General features: G+C 43.2%; 1 protein-coding gene across 1 annotated transcript in view; it reads left to right on the forward strand.

Moving 5' to 3' along the window:
- Positions 1-285: 285 nt before the first annotated feature.
- Positions 286-23,597, forward strand: part of MAST4 (microtubule associated serine/threonine kinase family member 4) — a 567,608-nt gene continuing 544,296 nt past the window's right edge. The window contains exon 1 of the mRNA XM_030322252.1: positions 286-642. Coding sequence (XP_030178112.1) covers positions 286-642 — 357 coding nt within the window. The remainder of the gene's footprint in view (positions 643-23,597) is intronic.

Below are 23,597 nucleotides of genomic sequence, written 5' to 3' on the forward strand. Positions count from 1 at the left end.
GCGGGCGCAGCTCGCTAGGATTGTGGAGCGTGGAGCGCCGGCTCGAGCTGGCCTGTCCCCGCGCGCGGGAGCCCCGGTCGGCCGCCAAATCTGGGCGGCTGGTAACTTGGTGGCGGGCTCCCGCGGCCGTGCCGCGGCCATGTAGTCGCCGGCGGGGCTCCCCGCAGCCCGGGAGCGGCAGCGAGAGCGAGCCGGAGCCGCGCAGCCCGCAGCTTTCCCTGGAGACGCTGAGTGCCCGCCGCGTCCCCGCTGCCCCTCGGGCTGCACTTTGGGCCCGAGAGGGAAATGGGGGAGAAAGTTTCGGAGGCGCCGGAGCCGGTGCCCCGTGGCTGCAGCGGCCACGGCGCCCGGGCTCCTGCCCCTGCGGTGGCCGCCGCATCCTCGCCTGGCGCTTCCTCGGCCGAGTCCTCCTCGGGCTCAGAAACTCTGTCGGAGGAAGGGGAGCCCGGCGGCTTCTCTCGAGAGCAGCCGCAGCCACCGCCGCCGGGCGGCGCCCTAGGCGCCCCGCCGCCCGCCGCGTGGGCTCCCGCGCGCGTGGTGCTTGAGCTTGGAGTGTGTGCGCCGCCGCCGCAGCTCCGCGGAGGAACCGCGCCGCCCGCGCCGCGGGGCAGCAGCGCGTCCCAGGAGGAGCAGGACGAGGAGGTGGGCCCCGCCTTCCCCCGCTCGCCCCCCTCCGGGTCCCTGCTGTCGGGAGACCTCAGCTCTCCACTCCGCGCGCGGCCCACGGCTGGGCCGGGGCGTGGAGAGGGGGAGGGACCCCAGGTGCTCTGCCCCGAGCCCGGGGTGCTGGCAGTTAGGAGCCTCCCTGTGGGTCATTGACTTCTCATGGCTGTTACCTCCGTGTGTGTGCCTTCATGTGCGGCCTGATCGTGTGCTTTTTATGTCAAAAGAGCAAACTCCTTAATGTTTGTGTCTGCTACGGTGGCTCTGTGAATGAGTGATCTGGACGCCCGGCTGGTCCCCACAACTAAGATCTTCTTTTCCGAAGTGGGCGTTGCTTCCCGCCGAAGCTCTCGGGCGGAGAGGGAGTGTGGTGAGGGGATGGGTGTGAGGGGAAGAGACGGTGTGTCTGTCCTGGCGGAAGAGTGGGAGCGGTACCCGTGGAGTTTCACCGGGGCGTGTCAGTGACGCCGGCTCCCCGGGATCACCTGCGGGTGGTTTTGGCTGGTCCCCGCAGCGTCGGTCCTCTGAGAGAGCGGGACTCCGAGCTCTCGGTCGGCGCCACTGTCGTGCACGCCTGCATCTCTCATTCGGACTTGGTCCTGGGTGTCCAGATGCGCGCTGGTTGCCAGAGTGGATAGAGAACCCCTGATTTTCTTCCGGGAGACTGTTTCCATCCTGGTCTCCTGGAAGAACGTTCATCCAAAACTTGTTGGTCGCGTCCTGACACATTGAGTGTATGACTTTGGTGTCCTCTAGATAGCTTTCCTTGGCTTTTTTTTTTTTTTTTTTTTTTTTTTTTTTTTTTTGGCAGGGGGTATGTTGGGGGGGCTTTGGAGCACAGTTAGAGAAGCATAAGGTTCTTCATTATCTTTTAGATTGTTTGCTTTGGAGAGTTGTGCCTAAGTCATCTTGTTCAGGCAGGGCTATAAATAAAACATCGTCCTAACGTAGAGTACTTGTGAAGTTAATTCCTCAGTGCCAGAGTCCTATTTTTTCTTCTCCTGGATGGGGTTAGCTTTAGTAGGTAATTGTCTTTATCCCTCAGAATGTGCATGTTGAGGTCAGTGTCCTCATTCTGAGTGGCCCCGAGGGACCTCATTCTGGAGGCAAAGAGTGGATCTGGCACAGGGTGAGGGGAGTGATGTCCTGGCGAGGCAGAGATGGAGCAGCGCTGTTTGGTCGATGGCCAAGCTTCTGGCAGTAACCATGATCGATTTTCCAGTGCCCTGGAGAATTGCAAGGATCCTGGACAGGTGTTGGGAGACTTGCTTTCTGAGGTCTGAGTTATGAGCCTTAGGCAAGTGGTTTCATTCTCTGAGGTATGGTTTTATCTGTAGAATGAGGGGTTTGAACCAGGTAACTTCAAGTTCATTTCCACAGAAATACTCTTTTTTGCTGATCAGGAATTTAGGATGTATCAAATGTTCAGATTGATCCTAGGGACAGAATGCCAGGAGTTAAGCTGAGTGCCATACCTGCCACAGAACTGTCAGAGTCCCTCAGTGGTTGCATCTCATTTTTAAGATGTCAGGCATGTGCCAGGTGTTTATCCTGTGACATCTGCCTCAACTTTCAAGATGAGCGCACTTGTCATTGGGAAGCTGGGGGTATGCCCTAATTCACTGATTTACTAGTAGATTCTAATTTAGTGTTGTCATTGGTCGAGAAGATGCCCAGTGTTTTCTCTGTAGCTAGGAGAGGTTGCTCTGGGGTAAATGACACAGTCTTGCATATGGGTGGGGCAAGCAAGGAGCTTCTCACTTTTGATCCCAATTCTGTAGCTGATTTATTGCCTGGCCTCATGGTGACAGTGTTTTACTTCCTGGGAAGAGATATAATGATAGCTTATTTCTCAGGCAATGCAGTGAGGACTGGTTGATTGAAACACATTTTGGAAAGTGGAATGACTAAATAACATTGGTCACTATTTGTGAAATCTCAGAATTGGATGTAAACTGATACAGTATTGCAATTTATTGTGTAACTGACTCTGTGGCAGAGGTTGCTGGAAGTTATCCAGGAGTGTAAATCTTGACTTGGCTGTGAGAATTTTAAAGTGAAATTGTTAACTGTGGAGTTTTTTTTTCCTCGTCAGGAGCCGAGAAGTGGTAGTCTTGGTGAAAGGCGTTAAAGTCCAGTGTGCATTTTCTGGTTTTACCTGGGTGATGGTATGGTGCAGTGATTTTTAACCTTTTGTGGGATGGTAGGCTTCTTTGAGAATCTAATGTCAGCTCTCCACCGGCTCCTCAGAAAATGCACACAACTACGAGCGCCATTCCAGAGGGTTCAGTCAGGAACACTGGGTTGCAAACACTAAGTTTAGTGGGAAGACATGGGTGTGCTTCCCAGCTCTGCCGCATTAACTGGCTGTGGGATTGTGGACCATTCAATTAGTTGTAGCCCCAGTTTTTTCACCTTTAAATGGGAATCACAACAGTAGAGTTGTTAGGCATTTTATACCTGTGATTTTATGTAATCCTAGCACACTAATATATAGCATGAAGTGCTAAGTAAATATTAATTTTTCAAGTTCATTGGTGATGAATATCTTGTGACATGGAAGTACGAACTTGGGCTGGCTTGTTATTTTTATGCGTAATTAACCTGCTACTTTAAGAGAACCTGAGGCTGTGTCTGCTCAGGTTATTCTCATTTTATTAGCATAAGCTGGGAAACAGATTTCATTTGAATCAGGTCGTATTATGGCAAGGCACTATTAGAGTAATGTCCTACTATGGCAAGGTGCTGAGTATAATGCTTTAAAAGGCTTCAGTGCAATGCATAAAATGGAAAGAGGTTCATTTAGATCTTTAAATTGTTGTGTCTAGCTTGGGAGAGTCATTGTTTTCCAAAGTTTTTTTTTTTTTTTTCTCATAATAACTTACTGCATCACTTTTTATTTATTCATTTATTTTTATTTTTATTTTTTTCTGCATCACTTTTTAAAAAGCACCAAAATTCTAGACGCCTGTGTGGCTCAGTCGGTTAAGCACCCGGCTTCTGCTCAGGTCATGATCTCATGATTTGTGGGTTCCAGCCCCGCCACAGGCTCTGTGCTGACAGCTTAGAGCCTGGAGCCTGCTTCAAATTCTGTGTCTTCTCTCTCTGCCCCTCCCCTGCTCATGCTTGATCTCTCTCTTTCAAAAATAAACATTAAATAAAAAAAAAAAACAGCAAAATTCAAGTATGTGGTGTATAATTGCAGTGCTAACTTGTTTTTGGCAACCTTGTTGAAGCTGATTTGAGTATATCAATAGTGTTTGACCTATTATGTATTTTATCTTACTATCAATATTTGTGTGAACTTACTAGGTATCAGAGACTTAAATCAGCCCTTTACACTTTTGTTGCTTAAAAACAATAAGAAGGCAGTGTTTGCATTCTTCTGTATTTAAACACCTGGGAGTTAGAGATGGTGCATATCACTTAGTTTAATAAACTGCATCTAACTTCCTCCGCTGCTTCCCTAAGCCTGTGCATTTGGAGTCTGCGGCTGTTGAGGGTTGGTGGCTCTGTCGATCTACAGGCATCTATCTAGATTGGGGGACTGTTGCTGTGACCACATTTCTGAGATTTACTTATAGGCAACTTTGTCCTGTCTTTTCCCAAAGTACCGTGTGATGACACTAATGAAGTACTCAGGTACCGTTTGCTGTCTATCACTGACCTCCTCGGGGGCAGGGATTTTGTCCTATATGCCTAGCACAGTACCTCTAGTATATTAGTACCGACTCAGTGAGTATATATTGAATGAATGAGGAAAAAAGGACATCTTTGAAAATAGTTATGCATTTGATTGAACGGTGACTGTGTGTTTTCATTTGTTGTGTATGTTGTGAATTATGCCCAGACCTCTAGATCTCTTATCAAAAATACCTCATGGATCCAGGTAAAAAAAAATTTTTTTGATCCAGGTAAATTTTGAACAAAGCTAAATCACTGAGGATCCACTCAAAATACCTTTAAAGGGACTTGTGTATTAAGTCCGCTTTTCACTGTGTCTATTAGAACTTGAAACTTGGAAGGATTCTTAGAATTGCTGAAAAAGAAAAGGCTTAGTGGTTAAAAGGATTTTCAACTCCATATATAAAGTGGCTCATTTATACTCTGCTATACTAAAAGGTTTGTTTTATTGACGTACGTTGGGGAACAGTTTCTTGCATGACGATAGGCACAGTCATGGGATGTCTTTGAACTGTTCTATTGAATGGTGTTTGAGTGCTGCTCTTAATAATACCTGGGATGTGTTTGTGGGATTCCTGCACACAGTAGTGATGCAGTACATGAATTTCTGCTGTTCATTGTTTAAGAAAATAAATAGCGAAAAACAACTATGAATTCAGTAAAGCTTTTCATTGAGTTTGAATTTTATTTTATTATTTTATTAATGCTTATTTATTAGAGAGAGAGAGAAAGCATGAGCATGGGAGGGGTAGAGATTAGAGAGAGAGAGGGAGAAACAGAATCGGAAGCAGGCTCCAGGCTCTGAGTTGTCAGCACAGAGCCCTACAGGGGGCTTGAACTCACAAACCGTGAGATCATGACCTAAGCCGAAGTTGAACGCTCAACCGACTGAGCCACCCAGGCGCCCTGAGTTTGTATTTTATTAATCACAGCAGCTACGTAATTTGAACAAAAGCAGTGCATAAATCTTGGTGCATTTATTATTTTGTCTACTTTTTTGACTCACCATTTCGATAAGAGAGTTGAGAAAATCAGTCAACCAATATATATTGCATGAGACTCTAGTGACGCATTGGCCTCAGCATTAAGGACATGAAAGTGGATGAGACAGAGATAGTTTGGACCCTACAAAGCTTCTAGTGTAGTTGAGGGAGATGGTCACACAACACACGATTATTAATTAGCTGGTTTCAAAGGAAGTAAATGGAACAGAGGAGCAGGCTGTGAGGGAGTGTGTCTATATCATGGAGCTCTCTTAGTCTGGGAGGTGAGAACTGCCTCACTGAGGAGGTGATGTTGAGCTGAGACATAATGGATGAGCGGGGAGATAGCTGGGAGATACCATGGGTAAGAGCCATGCAGGTACCTGGACGCCCTAAAGTGGGAGAGAGTATGGTGGATCTCCGGGTCGTTTGGCATGGAGGAGGGGGGAGCATAACATCAGATGACACTTGAGAGTGATGCAGCAGCTGGTGCTGAGAGCCGTTGAAGGATTTGAATCGAGATAGTGGTATGGTGAGATTTGTGTTTGGGGAGGGCAGGAAGCACGAAGCCCACCTGTTGGGAACTGCTTGTGTAGCCTGCTTAAATGTTCCAGGATTGGAGCTGATAACCTAGAAGAAGGCATCTTAATAAATGATGTGTACATGGAACAGGGGGCTCATTCCTGGTAGTTCAAGTGCCCCAGGTAAACACATGGCAAATACTGTAGAAAAAGAATTGAGCTCTCTTCAAGAGAATACCATAGTGTGAATATTAATGCTCCTTTTCACTGTGATGTTGCCTTAAGCCTACTATTTTCTTGAAGGAAAAACTTTATTAATGGGAATGGTGACTGAGAAGAGGGCCTTGGAATAACTCATTTCCACAGTAAATTACAGAGAAATATTTACCCAAGGTGAATACAAGGGGAAATTGCCCTGAGATTGTATGAGATTCCTTGTCGGTGGGAAGTGTGGTGTTGGTGAGCTAATACACATTATGAGAATCTAGCTTGTTTGCCTGTATCTTCCTAGGGAAGGGCTGATCAGCATCAGAGAACTAAGGATTTTGCCTTTTTCACCTCTGGTCTGAGGTATTCAAGGGAAAGGTCATATTTATATTTTGCCACTGTTTTACAGTTGGTGACAAACCTATGTATTAACTATGTATTACAGTCAGTGACAAAGCTGTGTATTAGATTTAGTGGATACAGTGTATGAGTCCCATTGTTTCTCACTTTGTCCCTTGGAGGAAGGTTGTGGAAGAACTATAGTGCGGGGTGCAAACATGATACAGTGTAGAAAGAGCCTTCTCACAATGAGAAGGATCCATAATAGGGTGGCCTGGCATTGAAGAAAACTGAGTGGGTATGTGTGTGTGTGTGCGCATGCATGCACGCACATGTGTATCTTAAAAGAGATGCTTGTACTTTTTATACGAAAGAAACCTCATGTCATTTATAATCACATTCTTGTGTTCTGTAGTGTTGTCAGGAAAGGGCATGTGCTCCTCTCCTTCATCCCTTAAGGGCTAGCAGCCAGTTTTTCTCTGCCCTGGGTGAGAGTCAGTAGTGCCTGAAGGTACGGACTGATGACACTGAGCCACTTACAGGTTGTGTGACTTTGGAAAGGTTTCTAATACTGAGACTGTTTCCTCATCGGTCAAATGGACATGGCAACATTTATTGCAGAGGGTTGTTAGGAGAATTAAGAATTATACTTTATATGAAGTAGCCAGCATGATGCCTTGCACATAGTATGTATTCCGTAGCAGCATTTGTTATTACTGAGCATGAGGAGCTGGTTTATGCAGAATGGCTATGACATAGCCAGGAATAATTAGAAGCCTAGCAGTCCCTTCCCTGATGGATTATGCTACTAGCATGTTTTGTTGGTAGTCATGACAGGCCCTTTCATTCATGAGTAGGTAGATGTGTAGCACAGTTATCACTTTTAATTTCATAGAGCATTTCTTATAATGTACTAACAGGAAAGCTTTATGGTGTATGGTTCATTAACCCTTCTATTAAGATATGATCTCTCTTTTACTCATGGAACTTGCTCTTAGTGATCATTTATTAATAATATCCTAAACAACTGTATGAACATGTAAATTACTGGCTTTGCCCAGGGATTTAGTCAGAAGGCAGCATATCAGTTGTATGGTGAGGCTGGTGAGATGATGACCATGCACTTAAGTATCCAAGGTAATGATTTGGAGGCTGAGAATGGAGTAATAAGACCAATCAAATGATTTTTTGGAAGCCAGCTTTGGTTTATATATGAGTTAGGGTGGAGTGGGGCAAGGCAGGTGGTCCAAGGGCCACCCCAACTTTACAGAGAGGAAATCTATTAGAAGTGTGATTGTACTTTTAAAAGTACAAGAATTAAGATATGTAAATTGTTCCCCGCCCCCCCCCCATTCTGTTGTGTCCCTTTGGGGCAGTGTAGACATGTCAACCTTTAAGGCAAAAATAAAAACAATCTAGGAGCACTTTTGATAAAATTCAAATGCTACTGCAGGGACTGCACCTCTCACCAACCTGGTGCTCTGTCTTATGAACCTGTTCAGGCTGCTGTTTATACAACTTTGCATTGTTCAGAGATTCTTGTTCTCTTTTATGTCTCTGATATTTTGTCTGGTTTCTTGTCTGGTACTGTTCTCCTGGGTTAAAGCAGAACATAACATAAGATTCAATAGAAGTCTTATCCTCCACCAGCTTCTGTGTACTTGTCTCTTTCATTATCTGTCTCCATGAACTCTCACCTGGTTCGTAATTCCTGGGAAGGAAAGGAGAGAAAAGCCTTCCCCCAAAGGGGAAATGTTGGTTCAGGACCGTGGTCAGCGGCACACATACATCAAAGTCACATTTCAATGTATAGAACTTGTATGCAGTTTCTGGTGGTCCCTCCCACTTAATAAGGAGCATTCACTGCTAATTTAATGATTTGAATTCATAACTAGCCACATGTGTCTGTGAGACAGCCTATGAATTTGTACCCTAGACTTGTACTCTTTTGCCAGCTCATCAATTCCTCTCTTGGACACAGTCGATATAATTTTGATTATGATACTTATTTCCACTGAGCCTTTCAGCCCCAGTGGTTTGTACTGATATTGGGGGCTGGGATGAGGTGGGGATGTGTGTGAGAGAGAGGAAGTACTGTTAGATTGGCTTTCTTTTCTTAACTAATTTCATAGGCTATCATGTCGAAAATGAAAATTTAATTTTATTCTTGACACTGTAATTTAGTGGTATTTTCAGTGGCTGGCAAGCTCACAGGTGCACCCAATTTAGTTTGGGTAGTTGAATGTACGTTAATAATTGCACATTGGGTGTGGGTCCTTTGGCCTCTTAGAACTTGGTCAGCTACATTTTCGATAAGCTGAGAAGTTAGGTATGTAGGTCGCTCCTGTCTGATAATTTTGTGCCTTTCTGTGTTTTAAAAATAATGCCATCATATCTCTGACTTCTGGTGTTAACATTTGTCGTTTAGGCATTTCTTTGTGCAGAGGTGGACACACCTTCTGCGATGCGGGAAGGGACCTGGTGCATCATCGGCGGGAGGGAAGTAAAGTAAAATTGGGTTAGAATTGGTTAAAATTTTATGTCACTGAACATGTCATTGAGACGTATATTACAGAAATTAAAAATTTAAAATTGCTTCTTAGGGCAGTCATTGCTACCTAAACTACATTAAGGTGTTGAAATGAGATGCATTGATGATGAAATCTATTTCGTGTATAAAAGGTTAAAGGATTATTTTCACAAACAAGTTCATTATGAATAAATTGGCTCTGTAGGAGTGTTTATAGCCCCTACACATGTAACATAAACTCAGAAAATCTGCTTTGTTACTCCCATAGTTTTAGCTGGAGTGTTTAGTTGAAATCATCTGAAGCTTAATTGAATTTGTTTGATGCTTATTTGAAGTCATCACCTCAGGCTTGTGGTTTTATTTTTTATTTTTTGAGGTTTATTTATTTATTTTGAGAGACAGAGGAAGCGGGGGAGGGCCAGAAAGGGGGAAAGAGAATCCCTAGCAGGGTCTGAGCAGTGCAGAGCCTGATGGGGGCTTGAACTCACGAACCGCAAGATCATGAGCTGAGCCGAAACCAAGAGTTAGAGCCTTAACGGATTGAGCTGCCCAGGTGCCCCTTGTTAGGCTTGTTTTAAGAGGGCTGCTCTGGGGATTCTCAGGTGTAGCCAAGATGAGGAGAATGTTTGCTCCAGGCAGAAGGGCAGCCCAAGAAAAAGGACCATTGAGAAGTTTTACCTAGGGAGGAAAACTTCAGTCTCATCTCAAATGAATAGAGTACCTATCAGGAAGACTCAAGAAAATGCTGACCTTTCATTTTTGTGGCTCTCTTGTGACTAGTGAGTAGAAGTGCCAGGTAAATTTGGTGCAGTTTTAAAGACTAAGCGAGTGCTGTGTGAGCATGGGAGAGTGATGGAGAATGTGAGGGAAACTGCCTGTCAAATAAGAAAAGACTGTCTTCTCTTTGCCTTGTGTTATGGTACTTTAACTTATTCTTTGAAATAGTACTTTTGTAAATTTTATTTAATGTACCACTTAATTTCCTTGGAATTTCTTGGCATTTTGTTCTTCGTACACTGTTAGTTATCCGCACAAGCTGTTAACTGCTGGCTAGGAAGAGAAGTACAGGTAGAGTGGTTCTAAGATCTTTTAGACTAATTTCAGTCTGAGGTGACGGGTGGGTTTTAGGCATGGTGCAGATTCACTATTAGAAGAAAGAAAATGCAAATTACAACTTTGAACTCTTCTTTAAGAACAAACAAACCCTTTTCATGAGTTGCACTTTGGAAATTAGAACGTTTCCACCTGGAGCAAGCTGAGTGTAACGATTTTAAAATTAGGGAATGAGACCAACTGGAAGGAGTTATGCCGGTAGAGAAGCAACTTGACCATTTGGCAATTTTTTCTTCCCTTTCCTCTGTAGCTTGGCTGCTGGCATTTTAAAAAGAACATGACAAACCATGTTAGTTGGGAGATTGTAGTAAACCTTTAGTTGAACAGAATATTTGGGGGAAAGGCCTTTCTTGGTTATGGAATTGTATGACTCAAAGAATTTTAAAGCTCTTTTTGCTCTCACTTTTTCTGCTTTTCCCCCTATAACGTCCTGGTGTGGTTTTCCTGCCTTCCTATTCTGTGAACAAGGTACTTTTTTTTTTTTTTTTTTTTTAATCATTTGACATCTTGTTCTACTTTAGGGCTCTTGCTTTGGGCATCAATCATCTTTTTTTTTTTTTTTTTTTTTTTAACGTTTATTTATTTTTGGGACAGAGAGAGACAGAGCATGAACGGGGGAGGGGCAGAGAGAGAGGGAGACACAGAATCGGAAACAGGCTCCAGGCTCTGAGCCATCAGCCCAGAGCCTGACGCGGGGCTCGAACTCGCGGACCGCGAGATCGTGACCTGGCTGAAGTCGGACGCTTAACCGACTGCGCCACCCAGGCGCCCCGGGCATCAATCATCTTTGAAAACCATTGAAGATGTAAAAGTGTTTAAGCGGAGGTAGTGAGGATAAAATTGCATGTAGTCTTGATTAAAGTAGACAATATTTTTTTTAATTTTAAAAGTTGAAGATAGTGGACTATGTTGTACCTCTGAAACTAATGAAACATGTGCATCATCTCTCCTTCCATTTAGAAACAAGTGGAAGGTAGCAGCAGAAGTTCTTTTTGTGAGGATTGTGCTGCACCTCTTTGTCTTGGGTTGTGCCAGATCTCGTCTATATTGTTAATATCTGTACAGCACTTAAGTTTGGATAGCATTTTCTGCTATTTCATTGGTTTTCTCATTGTGAGTTCCTCTGAGTGGGAACAGTGTCCTGTCAACTTGAATCCCCTCAACAGGGAGAGTGAACAGTGTAGAGTGAACAATAACATGTTGCACAAAATGGTACTTGAGCCATATTATGTGTTAAGACACCATTCTGAGGGCTTTACATGCATTTATTCGCTGAACTTTAACCCAGGTCTTTTTTTTATTTTTGAGAGAGAGAGAGAGAGAGAGAGAGAGAGAGAGAGACAGAGAGAGCGTGAGCAAGCATGAGCAGGGGAGGGGCAGAGAGAGGGAGACACAGAATGTGAAGCAGGCTCCAGGCTCTGAGCTGTCCGCACAGAGCCCGATGCGGGGCTCAAACTCACGAACTGTGAGATCATGACCTGAGCTGAAATCGGACACTTAACGAACTGAGACACCTAGGTGCCTCTACCAAAGTCTTTTAAAATCTATTAATTTGGTTGGTTTGCACTACCCTGCTGTAGCTGTAGCTCAGTGACCTTCTCGATGTTAAACAAGGGAGGAAAAGGATGGAACAGGTTTGAGGAGACTGTTGAAGAACAGTGGACCCTTAAGGGTCCCTGTTTGTTCTCTGTGTATCCAAGATCCTAGCACAGAGCCTTTGATGCTCTGCCAAGAATAAATGAATGATCGTTAATGAAAATGCCACTTAGCAGCGGGGTCCCTGTGCCTTTGCCATGAAGAGTTTGGATTAAGTGTCTCTGGAAGTTAAAGTCAGGGCTAGGATTTAAAGCTATGATCTTGGGTTTTAGGTCATCAGTTAATAGGCTGGGAGAGTTTCTACAAATGAAGGTTTTAAACCATAAACCAGTTTTTATTTTCTGGTTGGCTTTGGGAAGCTGAACAATCACAGTTGCAGCAGTAAGCCATTATTGGCCACATGTTTAAAGTCATTATTTTAATTTCTGATGAAATATTGATACCAGCCTTAAAACATTAACAGTGATGCTGGGCTGTACTCACTGGTGCTTAGGCAAAAGCTGCTGTCAGTGCATATGTGTTGTAGGAATTCTGGCAATTGTATAAGTAGTGGCTGAGTGTTAGCTGAGAATTTGGGAGGTCTGAACACTGTCTTGGCTTCTTACTGGGTGGATTATAGCTTCCAAGGTTTTCATGTATGGTGAAGTAAGATGTCCTTTTTAGCTCTAATTTTTTGTTTGCCTCTAATACAGAAACATGAAAATTTTACTGTTGTCATTAGCATGTAATTTGTTCTAAAAGTATTTTTTTTTTTTTTTTTACAAACTTGGTAGGCAAATGTGTTTTCTGATCTGTGGATAGGCACATATTCTTGAAAGGAATTCTCACAAGGATGTTTGCCCATAGATCCTTCCTTTCAGATTATGCTGATTTGAACATACAGAAAAAAAAAGTTTCATGTTCCTCTTTTATTCATCTTTTAAAGTTATTTGGTATGTTTCTGTCATTCATCAGAATAAATTGAGGGTACTACCTCTTATCTCCCAGTCTTGCAGAGGAGTGTAACTCTGGATAACAAGGTCAGTTTTGTTATGTTTGGGCCATGTTTGGGCCACATGTCCCATCATAAGTTTATTATTCTGATGTCCTAGACCAGCAATTTCTGATTTGATAAAATTTTTTGATTTGAAAAGTTTGTATGGTCTCTGCCTTACCTGGCTGCCAGGGCTCTCTCCTGCACTGTTGTGGATCCTACCTGCCCAGCCTTTGGAGTAGACTATTTTTACTTACTTACTTACTTACTTATTTATTTAAAGACGGTGGTATCTCCAGCCTAAGCTGTTAGCCTTAGCTGTCAGGCCTTTTTTCTAAGTTTGTTTGGAAGTCCATTGTTTGGAACTTGAAGTGTGAAGTCCCATAGAGATGTAGTTTTAAAAGGTGATTGGGTTTCCAGCCTATAGAAGTATAATTAACCCCTAGAATGAATGGGATACTGGGGAGGGGCCTCTTTTCCCTATGGTGTTGGGGGCCGTATAGCAGCTTCTGGAGGTGGATGCCTGTGGCACAAGTAATCATTGGTGTTAATTGTCAACATCTGCCCATGTGGCTGATCAGGGCCCTAGTGAGCCAGGGGAGCACTCTCAGCCTGTGCTCTGGGGCTCCTCCTGGAGGTGTGGCAGTGACCTTACTTTGTCTTAAGGACACTGTCATGGACGCCCGAGACTCCGTCACATACCGGGAGCAAATCATCTTAACTAGAAGCAAAATGTCCCCTGGCAGTTTTCAGTTCATTTCTAAGGGGGTAGACATGTGAAGGCCGAGAATATAAGGTAGAAGGTGGTTACCTCAGAAAACCCATCAGAATACCTTTTAAAATAAGCCAAGTACTTTTAATAGAAATAAGGGAAATGGTCTTTTTTTAAAAATTCTGCTGTGCTTTTTCTTTTAGTTTAACACCCATCACAAGAATTACCTAGTTCCTGTAGATGAGGTTTTTAGTAATTGCACATATCCTCCTTCCACTGGGGAACTTGCACATAAATGTGTGATTTCTGGGGCCTCTTTCTTTTCTGAACCTGACTCTATAGTGTCTGGAAGGGTGGCTGCATCCCTGCAAGTAGAGGATGTTTGTCTTCCTAATGTCTAGAGCTGCTGGTTTTCTCTCTCCCATGTGTCCACCCTCCTCTCAGGAGAGGGTGACAGCTAGGTTCTGGAATTCATGCAGCTGGTTCATGTCAAGAGATGGAGAAGGCCCCCAAAGAATCGCTCGCAGCTGAGTTCCACCAGTGGGATGGTTCCATCAGAGATAGTCGGTGGTAATTAAAGAGAAAGTGAAACACGGACTTTAACAAATGATAAATACAGGTTTACCAAGTGATAGGAATAAGCCCTGCTGAGAAATGTCAGGGGGTGCTCACTTTATACTCTTGAAAATCCTGTGATCACGTGGGCACGGTCTTGAATTGTTCAGATACTATTACCTGCGGTTCTTAGGAATTTATTTTGACACTTAAGGACGTCTAAGAATGTAAATTTAATTACTGCTGCTGTTCTGTCTGTGGGCTTGGATGTAAAGTGGCAGGTTATGTAACAAAATTATCATGAAATTAAAAAAAAATCTTGAACAGACTAATTTGACTTTCAGGGGTGGGGCAGCTTTCCATTTGTGGGTAAAACAGCTGCTCATTTAGGATCTATTAGGAAACTAGGGCCTGTTGTAGTGGTTTGTGGAGGGAGGCTTCTTTTGTTTAATTAAAAAATTTTTTAAATGTCTTATTTATTTTTGAGAGTACAAGCAGGGGAGGGGCAGAGAGAGTGAGACAGAGGATCTGAATCTGGGTCTGCACTGATAGCAGTGAGCCCGACACAGGCTTGAATTAAAAAACCAGGAGATCATGACCTGAGCCCAAGCCAGACTTTGAACCGATTGAGCCACCCAGGTGTCGCAGGGGAGGCTTATTTTAATGTGAACTTGCAGGCTGGGGCTATATTTATTATTCAAGTATAGGAATGGTGCCTCTCTTGCTGTGGCCTATTGGCCAGAAGGGGAGGAAATACGGGGGGAGGGGGGCTGGATGAATGGATGGACATAGAATCTTGGAATGTCCAAATGTTGTCTTAGTATGTTTTGATAATAGGTGCTGGTGAAGATGCCCTTGGAGATGGGATGTAGGACTCCTGCCTGGTACCTTAGTTGCTGCTGACAATTCTTGTGGTGGGGTTGAGCTGGTGTGCAAGGAGATATTTGTTGAAGCTGCTTTTTGCAAAGCTCTGTAGGAGTTGGCAGGTGGGAGGGAAGGAAAGGATACGCAAAAGAAATGTAAAAAATCTGGTCCGTGCCCAAAGCAACACAGAGTCGATTTAGGAGACAGCATAAGTGGAGTGAGTTGGTGTGAATGTGCAGTACACTATCGACACGTGAAAATGTGGGTCAAAGTAAGTAATGTCAGTAAGGAGAGTGAAAAAGAACTACAGAATCACCCTGATGGGATTTACCCTACAGGGTTTTCCTGGTGCCTTGAAGATGGAAATAAGAAGAGGGGAGGAGAAGGTTGTACCAGATAAAATAATTTGCCCAACAGATGTGTTCACTAAGAAGGAATAGGAACTGGTAGGTGGTTTTTCCCTCTCCTATGATTCATTCCTTGTGCCCGTGTAATGTAAAATTACTAGTAAAAAACACTACCAGGATGGTAGTGTTTTCCTTAATACCAGTTTATTTATAGCTTCATAACTTTCTAATCAAGATTATTTTTGTTTTAAAGATTTATCTTTCCCTACATAATTAAGCAATGTTTGCGACTAATGCTGTTTTAGTCATTGTCTTAAGGAACTTGGTGTTTTTATTGGTGAGGACAGAGTTCAGGGAGAAAGTAGGTTTGGTAAGAATTTACCAGATAAGCCCTTTTGGGTCCTGTCTCTTGAGGATACCGCTTTATTTCCTTGCTTTGGGATATCTTTTGATTACTCTTTCCTTGAAATTTGCCAAGTGGAGAGCAATGATGTTTTTGGCTCAGCTGGAGTTTCAGACATTTCCTCAATCTTTTTTTTTTTTTTTCTTCCTCTTCAAAACGCCCTTGCAAAGCTTGAAGAAGCTCTCACCCTCTTGGTTTTTGGCAGGAATCATGGCCTGTGTGTGTGGGGCTCCTGACATAGCTGAGGATTTGTCCTGGCAACCCGTGATCCAGGAGCTTTTTGAAACTTCTGAGCTATGTGGGCTTGTTTCAGGGTCTCAGCACCCCTTGGTGAACTGGTTTTATGAGGTGGACCCTGTGATTTTATAAGGCAATTTCTGCAGGCTGGTCAGGGGAGCTAGTTGGAGGTGCGGAGGGAAGTGAATCTCCTGCGGATAAAACCTCTCTATAAAACTCAGGGGACTTGATGTCTCCTTCAGGATTCTGTAAGCATGGGAGGAAATTGCTTCTCTAAAGAGTTAGTGATTCTGGTCTACTGGTGTGGGGACCATGTGTTATATGATGGCTGCTTCCGAAAGCCACACAAACTTAGAAAGCAAGGCAGCAGGGGGGACTGGAGAAAATGAGTGGACTTCAAGACTGGGGAAAGCTTATAGGAGGTGGTATTAAAATGTGCAAACCAAGGTGGAATGATGAGGGCGGTTGTGCTTTTATAAGGAACATTAAGCTCCCAAATGAACCTTCTCTGAGCTCTGTTCTCTCTTTCCTGGCCCAGAGTATCTTCCCCTCACTCTTCCCTCAGGAAAAATACCTAAGCAAGCAGTCTGCGAGGCCCCGGGTGTGTGGCCAGTTCCACTAGACCTTCAAAGATTCTCTGTCATGGTCATTTTTAGCATAACCACAGTGTGTGCTCTGGATTTGTGAAATTTGCAATTATAGCTATGCTATTAATTTTAACTCCGAGAACCATTCACTCTCCTTGCACAGGGCTTGCAGACAGCTGGTCAATGCATGAAATGATAGAGCCAAAGCTCTTCCTCTAAGAGCCAAAGCTCTTCTTGGAGTTGTCTGGCCTGAAAAATCAAGGAGTTTATTGGCCCTTACTGAAATGATAATTTGGGATCACTGGAAGTCTTTGGCTCTTGAGGAGGGTGATGATTGGTCCCCATCTTTGTTTTCTAAGGTTAATCTGTCTTACTAGAGGTTATCTGTGTTGCAGAACAGAAACCCATTCAGGGAGCCCTGGTCTGTCCATTCTTTGAGAAGGTCCTCCTGTTTTTTTGAGCTGGCCGATTTCTTGTGGACCAAAAAGGTGTGGTACTTTGCACACCTCCCACCATGAAGGTGCTTCTTGGACAGTGTTTTGCGGAGAACGGAAACCTGATTGTCCACCCTCTGGGAGAGGTCTGCTGACCCCTCCAGGTTCGAAGTGGTGGGGTGCTTCTCCTGGGGATTCTGTGTCTGTAGCATCTTCTGCTTTGTTTGTGGGGGGCACCTGTTGCAAATTAATCTTAAAGTGATTAAAACTGTCTTGCTGTGCTTTTTCTCTCCTCTAGTATTTGAAGCAGGAACTGAGGCAGTAGTGATTTCTTGCCTTGCATGTCCTTGCCTGGGAGAAAACTGAAGCAGTTTGAAGTAGAGATGCTTCTCAGTCTGTCTATAAAAAGTCTTAATTTACAGAACAGAGAGTGTTGACATGCCTCTTGGGATAGAGGGTGCGTTCCATTGGAGAGAAGGGAGAGAGAAAACAGGCTTTCTTGGAGGGGAAGGGAGCAAGGCTGGTATCCTTGATCGTCTTGTTGGCAGCATGAGGCCAGGGAGAAGGTCACTGGCCACCGGGTGGGCCTGGGGAGGCTGGATTTTTAGACAGCGGGTTTCCTGCCTTGACAAGGATTCTGGGTGCTACCTGAGGGGCATGGAATCATGAGTGTGTTGGATTTCAGGGCCCTCAGGGTCTGGTTGGCAATGAGGATGCAGTAGCAAGCATGATAGACTTTGCTTTGTGTGACATGACTTGGAGGGACCAGTTTTTCACCAGAGGCCCTGGACTCAATTTGATTTCAAGAAAATACTTTTTTTTTTTTTTTTTTTTGGTATGTCTGACTTCGTGAGTTAAGGTTTTACACCTGCTCTACTCATCAGCAAAACGTTGGTTCCTGTAAGTGTTGTAGCCCCATAAACTTAAAATTTTGGTTCTGCCATTTGTACGATTTTACTAAATATCCCAGTATTATAGTCCAGACCAATAAGGCACCTAACACTTCCTGTCTTTTTGCTCAAAGGTCTTGTGCTTCCTTCCAGCCCTCCCCTTTGCTCATCCCCAGCAAGTCGGTGGCTTATGGCGTAGGGTATCATCCACACTGAGCGTGCACTGAGCGTGTTGCATTACAATGTCTTCCTTCGCCAGACCGGGAGCTGCGTGAGAGCAGAGACCCTGTCTTGTTCATCTACGTACTCACAGCTGCTGCATTCCAATATGTAGTAAATCTTTGAGTCAATAGGTGTGTGGGAGAAGTTGACTCTGCAGCTCAGGAGAAGTGGAAGCTCTGTGACCAGTGGCAGCAGTGAAAGACTGAATTTCAAGCTAGAGCCTCCTCAGCTTGCCTTGACGATCATGGGTGGTGTAGCGTGTCCGTCTCTCATTTATTCTCTGTCCCCATGTCGAGGTGAACAATTGAATTCAAAGAAGAGAGGACTTAAAAACAGGGTTTTTTTGTTTTTAAGTTTTAAATATTGTATGTTCAAGTTTTATGTCAGAATTCGTTTCTAGAAGTCTGGCCCTGCTGGCCGGCCAGTTGTCACTAATGAGGCAGAACTGCCTGGAATAAGACCAGTTCAGCCTGGCTGAACATCTGAGTCCATTGCCTCCGGGCTCCCGGTTTTCTCCCCTGAGAGTACTGGTCCAGGAGAGGGTGAAGACCAAGGCTTCCTTGGATGTGAACCACTTCATTTCTGGATTGACCAGTTTTGTGAAGCTCCAGGAAAGACAGGGTCTTGCTTTCTCAGGCTCCCAAGATGAGTGGCTGGCAAGGGCTTCAGTGTATTTGGGTGGGGGTGCTGTGTCTCCGTCTTCTGAATGGGCAAACGTTTAAAAATGTTTGTGGAAGCAAATTCTGGAAAGAAGACCAAGACTTGATTGTGTAAATAGTTGGTAAATACTGCTCCTTTCTTTCCTTCTACTAATTAATTTCCCTGACAGCTTTCCTGGCAGCTCTTATCCACAATTGGTTGCTGAATTGCAATGCTCAATTATCTGTGTAATAACATGCTATAAAAACATATAAAGCCAGGAAAAAATGGCTTCCACCAAAGAGGCTGAGCCTTGAAAATAGACACCTTGCACATTCACATCTGGACTGAAAAGAAAACATCAAATCTGTCGTTAATGATTTAATTGAATTTCTTCTTCCTAAAGGTAAAAGAAAACTTTAAATTTGAGTGTGAGATACTTAAGTTACCTAGAGATAAAACCAGAATCAGTAGCTCATTAAAATATGGGGTTTTCCGATGCTGTTCTGTGTATTCTATGACAATCTTGAATGTTGAGAATGTATTTCAGTCTAGTACTTATTGAAGGCCTACTAGGTGCTGGGCACTGTGCTGGTGCTTTGCATACATTACATTTTTAATTTTTTGGAATTAAATTTTTTTTAAGTAGAGAGGGATGCCTAGGTGGCTCAGTCAGTTAAGCGTCCAACTCCTGCTCAGGTCGTGATCTCATCATCCATGAATTCAAGCCCTGCATCGGGCTCTGTGCTGACAGCTCAGAACATGGAGCCTGCTTTGGATTCTCTGTCTCTCTCTCTGTCTGTTCCTACCCCGCTTGCGCTCTGTCTCTCTGAAAAATAAACATTAAGCAAATAAACAAATGAAAAAATAAAACACCGAAGCAAACTTATAAAGGGAGAAAGACCGGGGCGCCTGGGTGGCGCAGTCGGTTAAGCGTCCGACTTCAGCCAGGTCACGATCTCGCGGTCCGTGGGTTCGAGCCCCGCGTCAGGCTCTGGGCTGATGGCTCGGAGCCTGGAGCCTGTTTCCGATTCTGTGTCTCCCTCTCTCTCTGCCCCTCCCCCGTTCATGCTCTGTCTCTCTCTGTCCCAAAAATAAATAAACATTGAAAAAAAAAATTTTAAAGGGAGAAAGACCATGCTTGAAAAGTCTGGGAGCACAATAAGCAAACAGCGGTTGTGGTTGAATAGGGAAGTTGGTGCTATGGCCATATTTGTGGTCTCAACTTGGAGCACATCTGATTCCCCTGTGGAGCTTTCAGATGACAGGGTTCAACTAGGAGATGCTGATTCTGTGTGCTTGTGTCTGTTCAAGGCTGCCAGGTTGTTCTGTGAGTGGCCAGGGGTGTAGGGGCATTGGCTTTGTCCCTGTTGGCTTGTGGAGAAAGATGTGGAGACATTTCCTGAGAGCCTCTTATGAACATGAGCTGTGCTGGATGGCTTGCATGTATCATCCTTTTCATCCTCACTGGAAGTCCACAAGGTTTAGTTGCCTCATTTTACAGTGGAGGAAACAGGTGTTACAGAGAGCTCACTGTTGGAGCCTGGTCTTGTAGTTAGTGACTGGTACAATTTTTACTCCTCTGTTGCCATTCAAGTGTCTAACTTGTGGTATTTGGATTTTTACTGACCTTCAGCTTTGACCCAAGGGCTTTGCATAGAGGACACTGACCATTGTCTTCGGAATAACACCGGATTTGGCATATTTGACTCTCTTTACATTGTTCATGCATATTTTGTAACCTGAAGGTTCCAGGTTTTGTGTGTGTGTGTGTGTGTGTGTACCAATATGAATGTCTATTTACAAAAATGAACACTCCAATTAGCTGGATGTGAGTTTGGATATTTACCCTGATGATTGTTGAGTGGATCTTCAAATAGCAAGGCAGCTATTAACATGTGTAATTCCCATTAGAATGATTGTGCTTTTCATTTTGTTTAGTAGTGTAAGAATTGCTAGTGAACATTTAACAAAAAGAGAAACATTTTTTTACTTAATTTTGTTGAACTGATGACTATTTTGGACTATGAGGAGAGAGGAAATACAGAAGGAAGCATACCTGTCTGCCTTTGTAGGACATCGGTGTCTTTGTATGGTGTCCTAAGTTAGGGAAGCTTTTATGAAAGCACATTCCCTTCATGACAGTGCTCTGAGTGCCAGCCTTTCCCCCCAAGGCAGGCCTGTGACTCATGTGAAGGGTGATAGAGGTAATGAAAATAGTGGCAAGAAATGCAGAGAGGTAGAGAGTAACACTTGTCTAGTATATTTTTGTAGTCATTAACAAGTTTTTTTTTTTTTTTTTTTTTTAGTTATTTATTTTGGGGGAGACGCAGTGAGAGCATGAGCAGGGGAGGGGCAGAGAGAGAGAATCCCAGTGCAGAGCCTGACTTGGGGCTCGAACACATGAATCATGATTTCACAACCTCAGCCAAAATCCAGAGTTGCACGCTTAACCGACTGAGTCACCCATGCGCTCCAGTGTTGTGATCCTCTAACAGAAGTATGACCGTTAGGTGAGAGTAACTTTTATAGGAATAACAATAGTAGTTGGTGTTATACTTGAGAATTAATGGGGTTCCTGCTTCTGAACCTAGAGCCCCTCATTGTGACAGGGGCTCACTGGATTCTGAATTCGGGCCATGCCACCTGTGCAGCTGGGACTTGGTGAGCAGGGCCCCAGGGTGTATGTATTTCACTTCCTCAGAGCTGTCATGTCTTATCAACCTTTCGTTAGCAATATTTTTCCTCCCTGAAAACTCATAAAAATTCATGCTGTAATATCAATGCCTGCAGGATCCTGTAGAATTTCGTTGAGCTGCTTACACCCTTTTCTCCTAATAGATAATGTTGTTGTGTTCATATACAGGGATACAGATGTGTGCTTGTGAATCCATATAGGAGGCTCATGTATATGCCTGAGAATGTTTTCTGAGGGAAATAAACTCATTCCTCCCCACCGCCCCCCCCGGTTCAATGTGTCCAAGACAATTGTATGCATATTCTCAAAACATTGGATTCTGGTGAATGTTTTAAATTTCATTAACCTTATATATATTTTACCAGATAACTTTCAGCATATCTGTTTATTACCGTAATGATGCTTCGCTTACTTGTGTATCTGGAGAGAAATAAAATGAGTGTACTTAATTTTTTTAATGATAAATTTCTTTATCAAGGTCACCTTTTATGTTAGAAAAGATTTGTAAACTCTTACCAACACTGTGTACATTCTTGTGCCCTTAAATTAAAAAAAAAAAGTGTGTTGTTAGCCTACCATATTATACCAGAATTTTAGTATTTTAAATATAGGTCATAAATTGCAGGAAACATTTAGTTGATTACCGTTTTCTCCGTTTGATAGAATGAGGAGAGGGACAGTATTTAAAAAATAAATGTTACCCTGTAATTTTAGCTCACCATTACTGACATAGTTTGTGGGGAGAATCATATGCCATTATGCTTAACTGTGTAATATGAAATCTTGATGAGTATCCAGTGGGTAGCTTGTCCTTTTTTCCGATAAAATCACTTTTATTTTCAAGTGATTATATCCTGTGGGTGTGTATATTTGTGAATGGGGAAAATATGTGCAACTCAACAGTGCTAATTTTCTTCCACCCTAAAACCATATGGTTAATAGGCCTGTAAGTACATCTTAAAAGCTTAGTAAAATTTTGAATAAAGTTACATAAGCCTTAACCTTTATTATGGATAAAGAAGTTATACTGTGAAATGAGAATGGGGCAGATCAGTGTGTAATACTTGGTGTTCTAGCAGGCAGCCCTAACTAATGACCTTTGGAAAAAACAAAATCCTTTGTAGTGCTTCTGGTAATAGAGAAGGACTTAGCTCTGTGGCTAGTAATTTCATTTAGGACACATTAATGATATATAAAATGTGACAACATTTCTATGAACTTTATGACAAAATATTGTTAGTACTTTTTTCTTGAATCTTTTCTTTATGACTCTTTGTCCATTCTTTTTTCCTACCTCACATGAGGCCAGTTCTGTTTTTATGGGTCCCATTTCCCTCCCGCCTCCCCCCTCCCCCAGGACTCAACACAAGTGATAACTCATTTTGTTAGAATGGTAGTGATCTCAGAAGTGGAGGATTATGACTCTACTTGGGGCTTAATCAGCCTGAGCAGGTGCATTCTAAGGAAGAGAGATACTGTTTTTAATGCAAATGTCCCCCCTTATTCAGAGGAAGGGAGACATGGATAGGAATTGACACAGGAGTTAAGTTGGAATTGTTTCTAAATAGATTGTTTTTTTTTTTTTTTCCCCTGAATTCTCTGGACACCAGCAGCAGTTTTGTTAATAAATGGAAGTGAAATATAAAGGAAGAGAAGTTGAGGGTGACTGTCTTAATTTTTTGCTCTAAGGGATCACAAAAACTTAAGAAAAATGAAGTCAGAGGCTTACATAAATACAAGAATCCTAAGTGGCATAGCATTCATTTTAGAATGGAATTGGATTTGGGATCCTAGATAAGAGGGGATGGTTATATTAAACTGCCCAAAGCCTTTCTGGAAGGCAGCTTAACTTAAAGGGTCTGAGCCTTCACCGTGAGGGTCCAGAATTTTTCCTCTTCTTCCTTTGTCCTGAAGTGTGCTACTGTAGGAGAAGGCAGACAATTTTTTGAATAGTGTGGAGGAACTGTAGTAGGCTGAATAATCTATGGCTCTCTGTTAGGCAAATACATTAACTTTGGATTTTAGACCATATTTTTGACTGAAATGGCATTAGCCATGTTCTTGTTATTAGGAAGTGGTTACATGAATGTTTAGAATTATTTATTGCCGTCTATATTTATGTCACTGATTTTTTTTTCTGTGCATTTCAAAATAAAAATTATTCAAAGAGAAGTCACCAATGTGTCCTTCCAAACTTAACTATATCCATATATTACTCATTAATTCCTTCCTCCATCTGCTCCAGAAGTTGTTATTGAGCCCTTACTATGCCCTAGGCCCTGGTAGTGGTACTGGGAATACAGTAATAAATAAGTAAAAGTCCATGACCTCTTGCATAGAAGGGAGACCAACAAAACATTAAACAGGTGTTAGAGGGGACATCTGCAAACTTGATCTGTA

The sequence above is a fragment of the Lynx canadensis genome, chromosome A1 (genome assembly GCF_007474595.2).
Source record: "Lynx canadensis isolate LIC74 chromosome A1, mLynCan4.pri.v2, whole genome shotgun sequence".
Classification (NCBI taxonomy): domain Eukaryota; kingdom Metazoa; phylum Chordata; class Mammalia; order Carnivora; family Felidae; genus Lynx; species Lynx canadensis.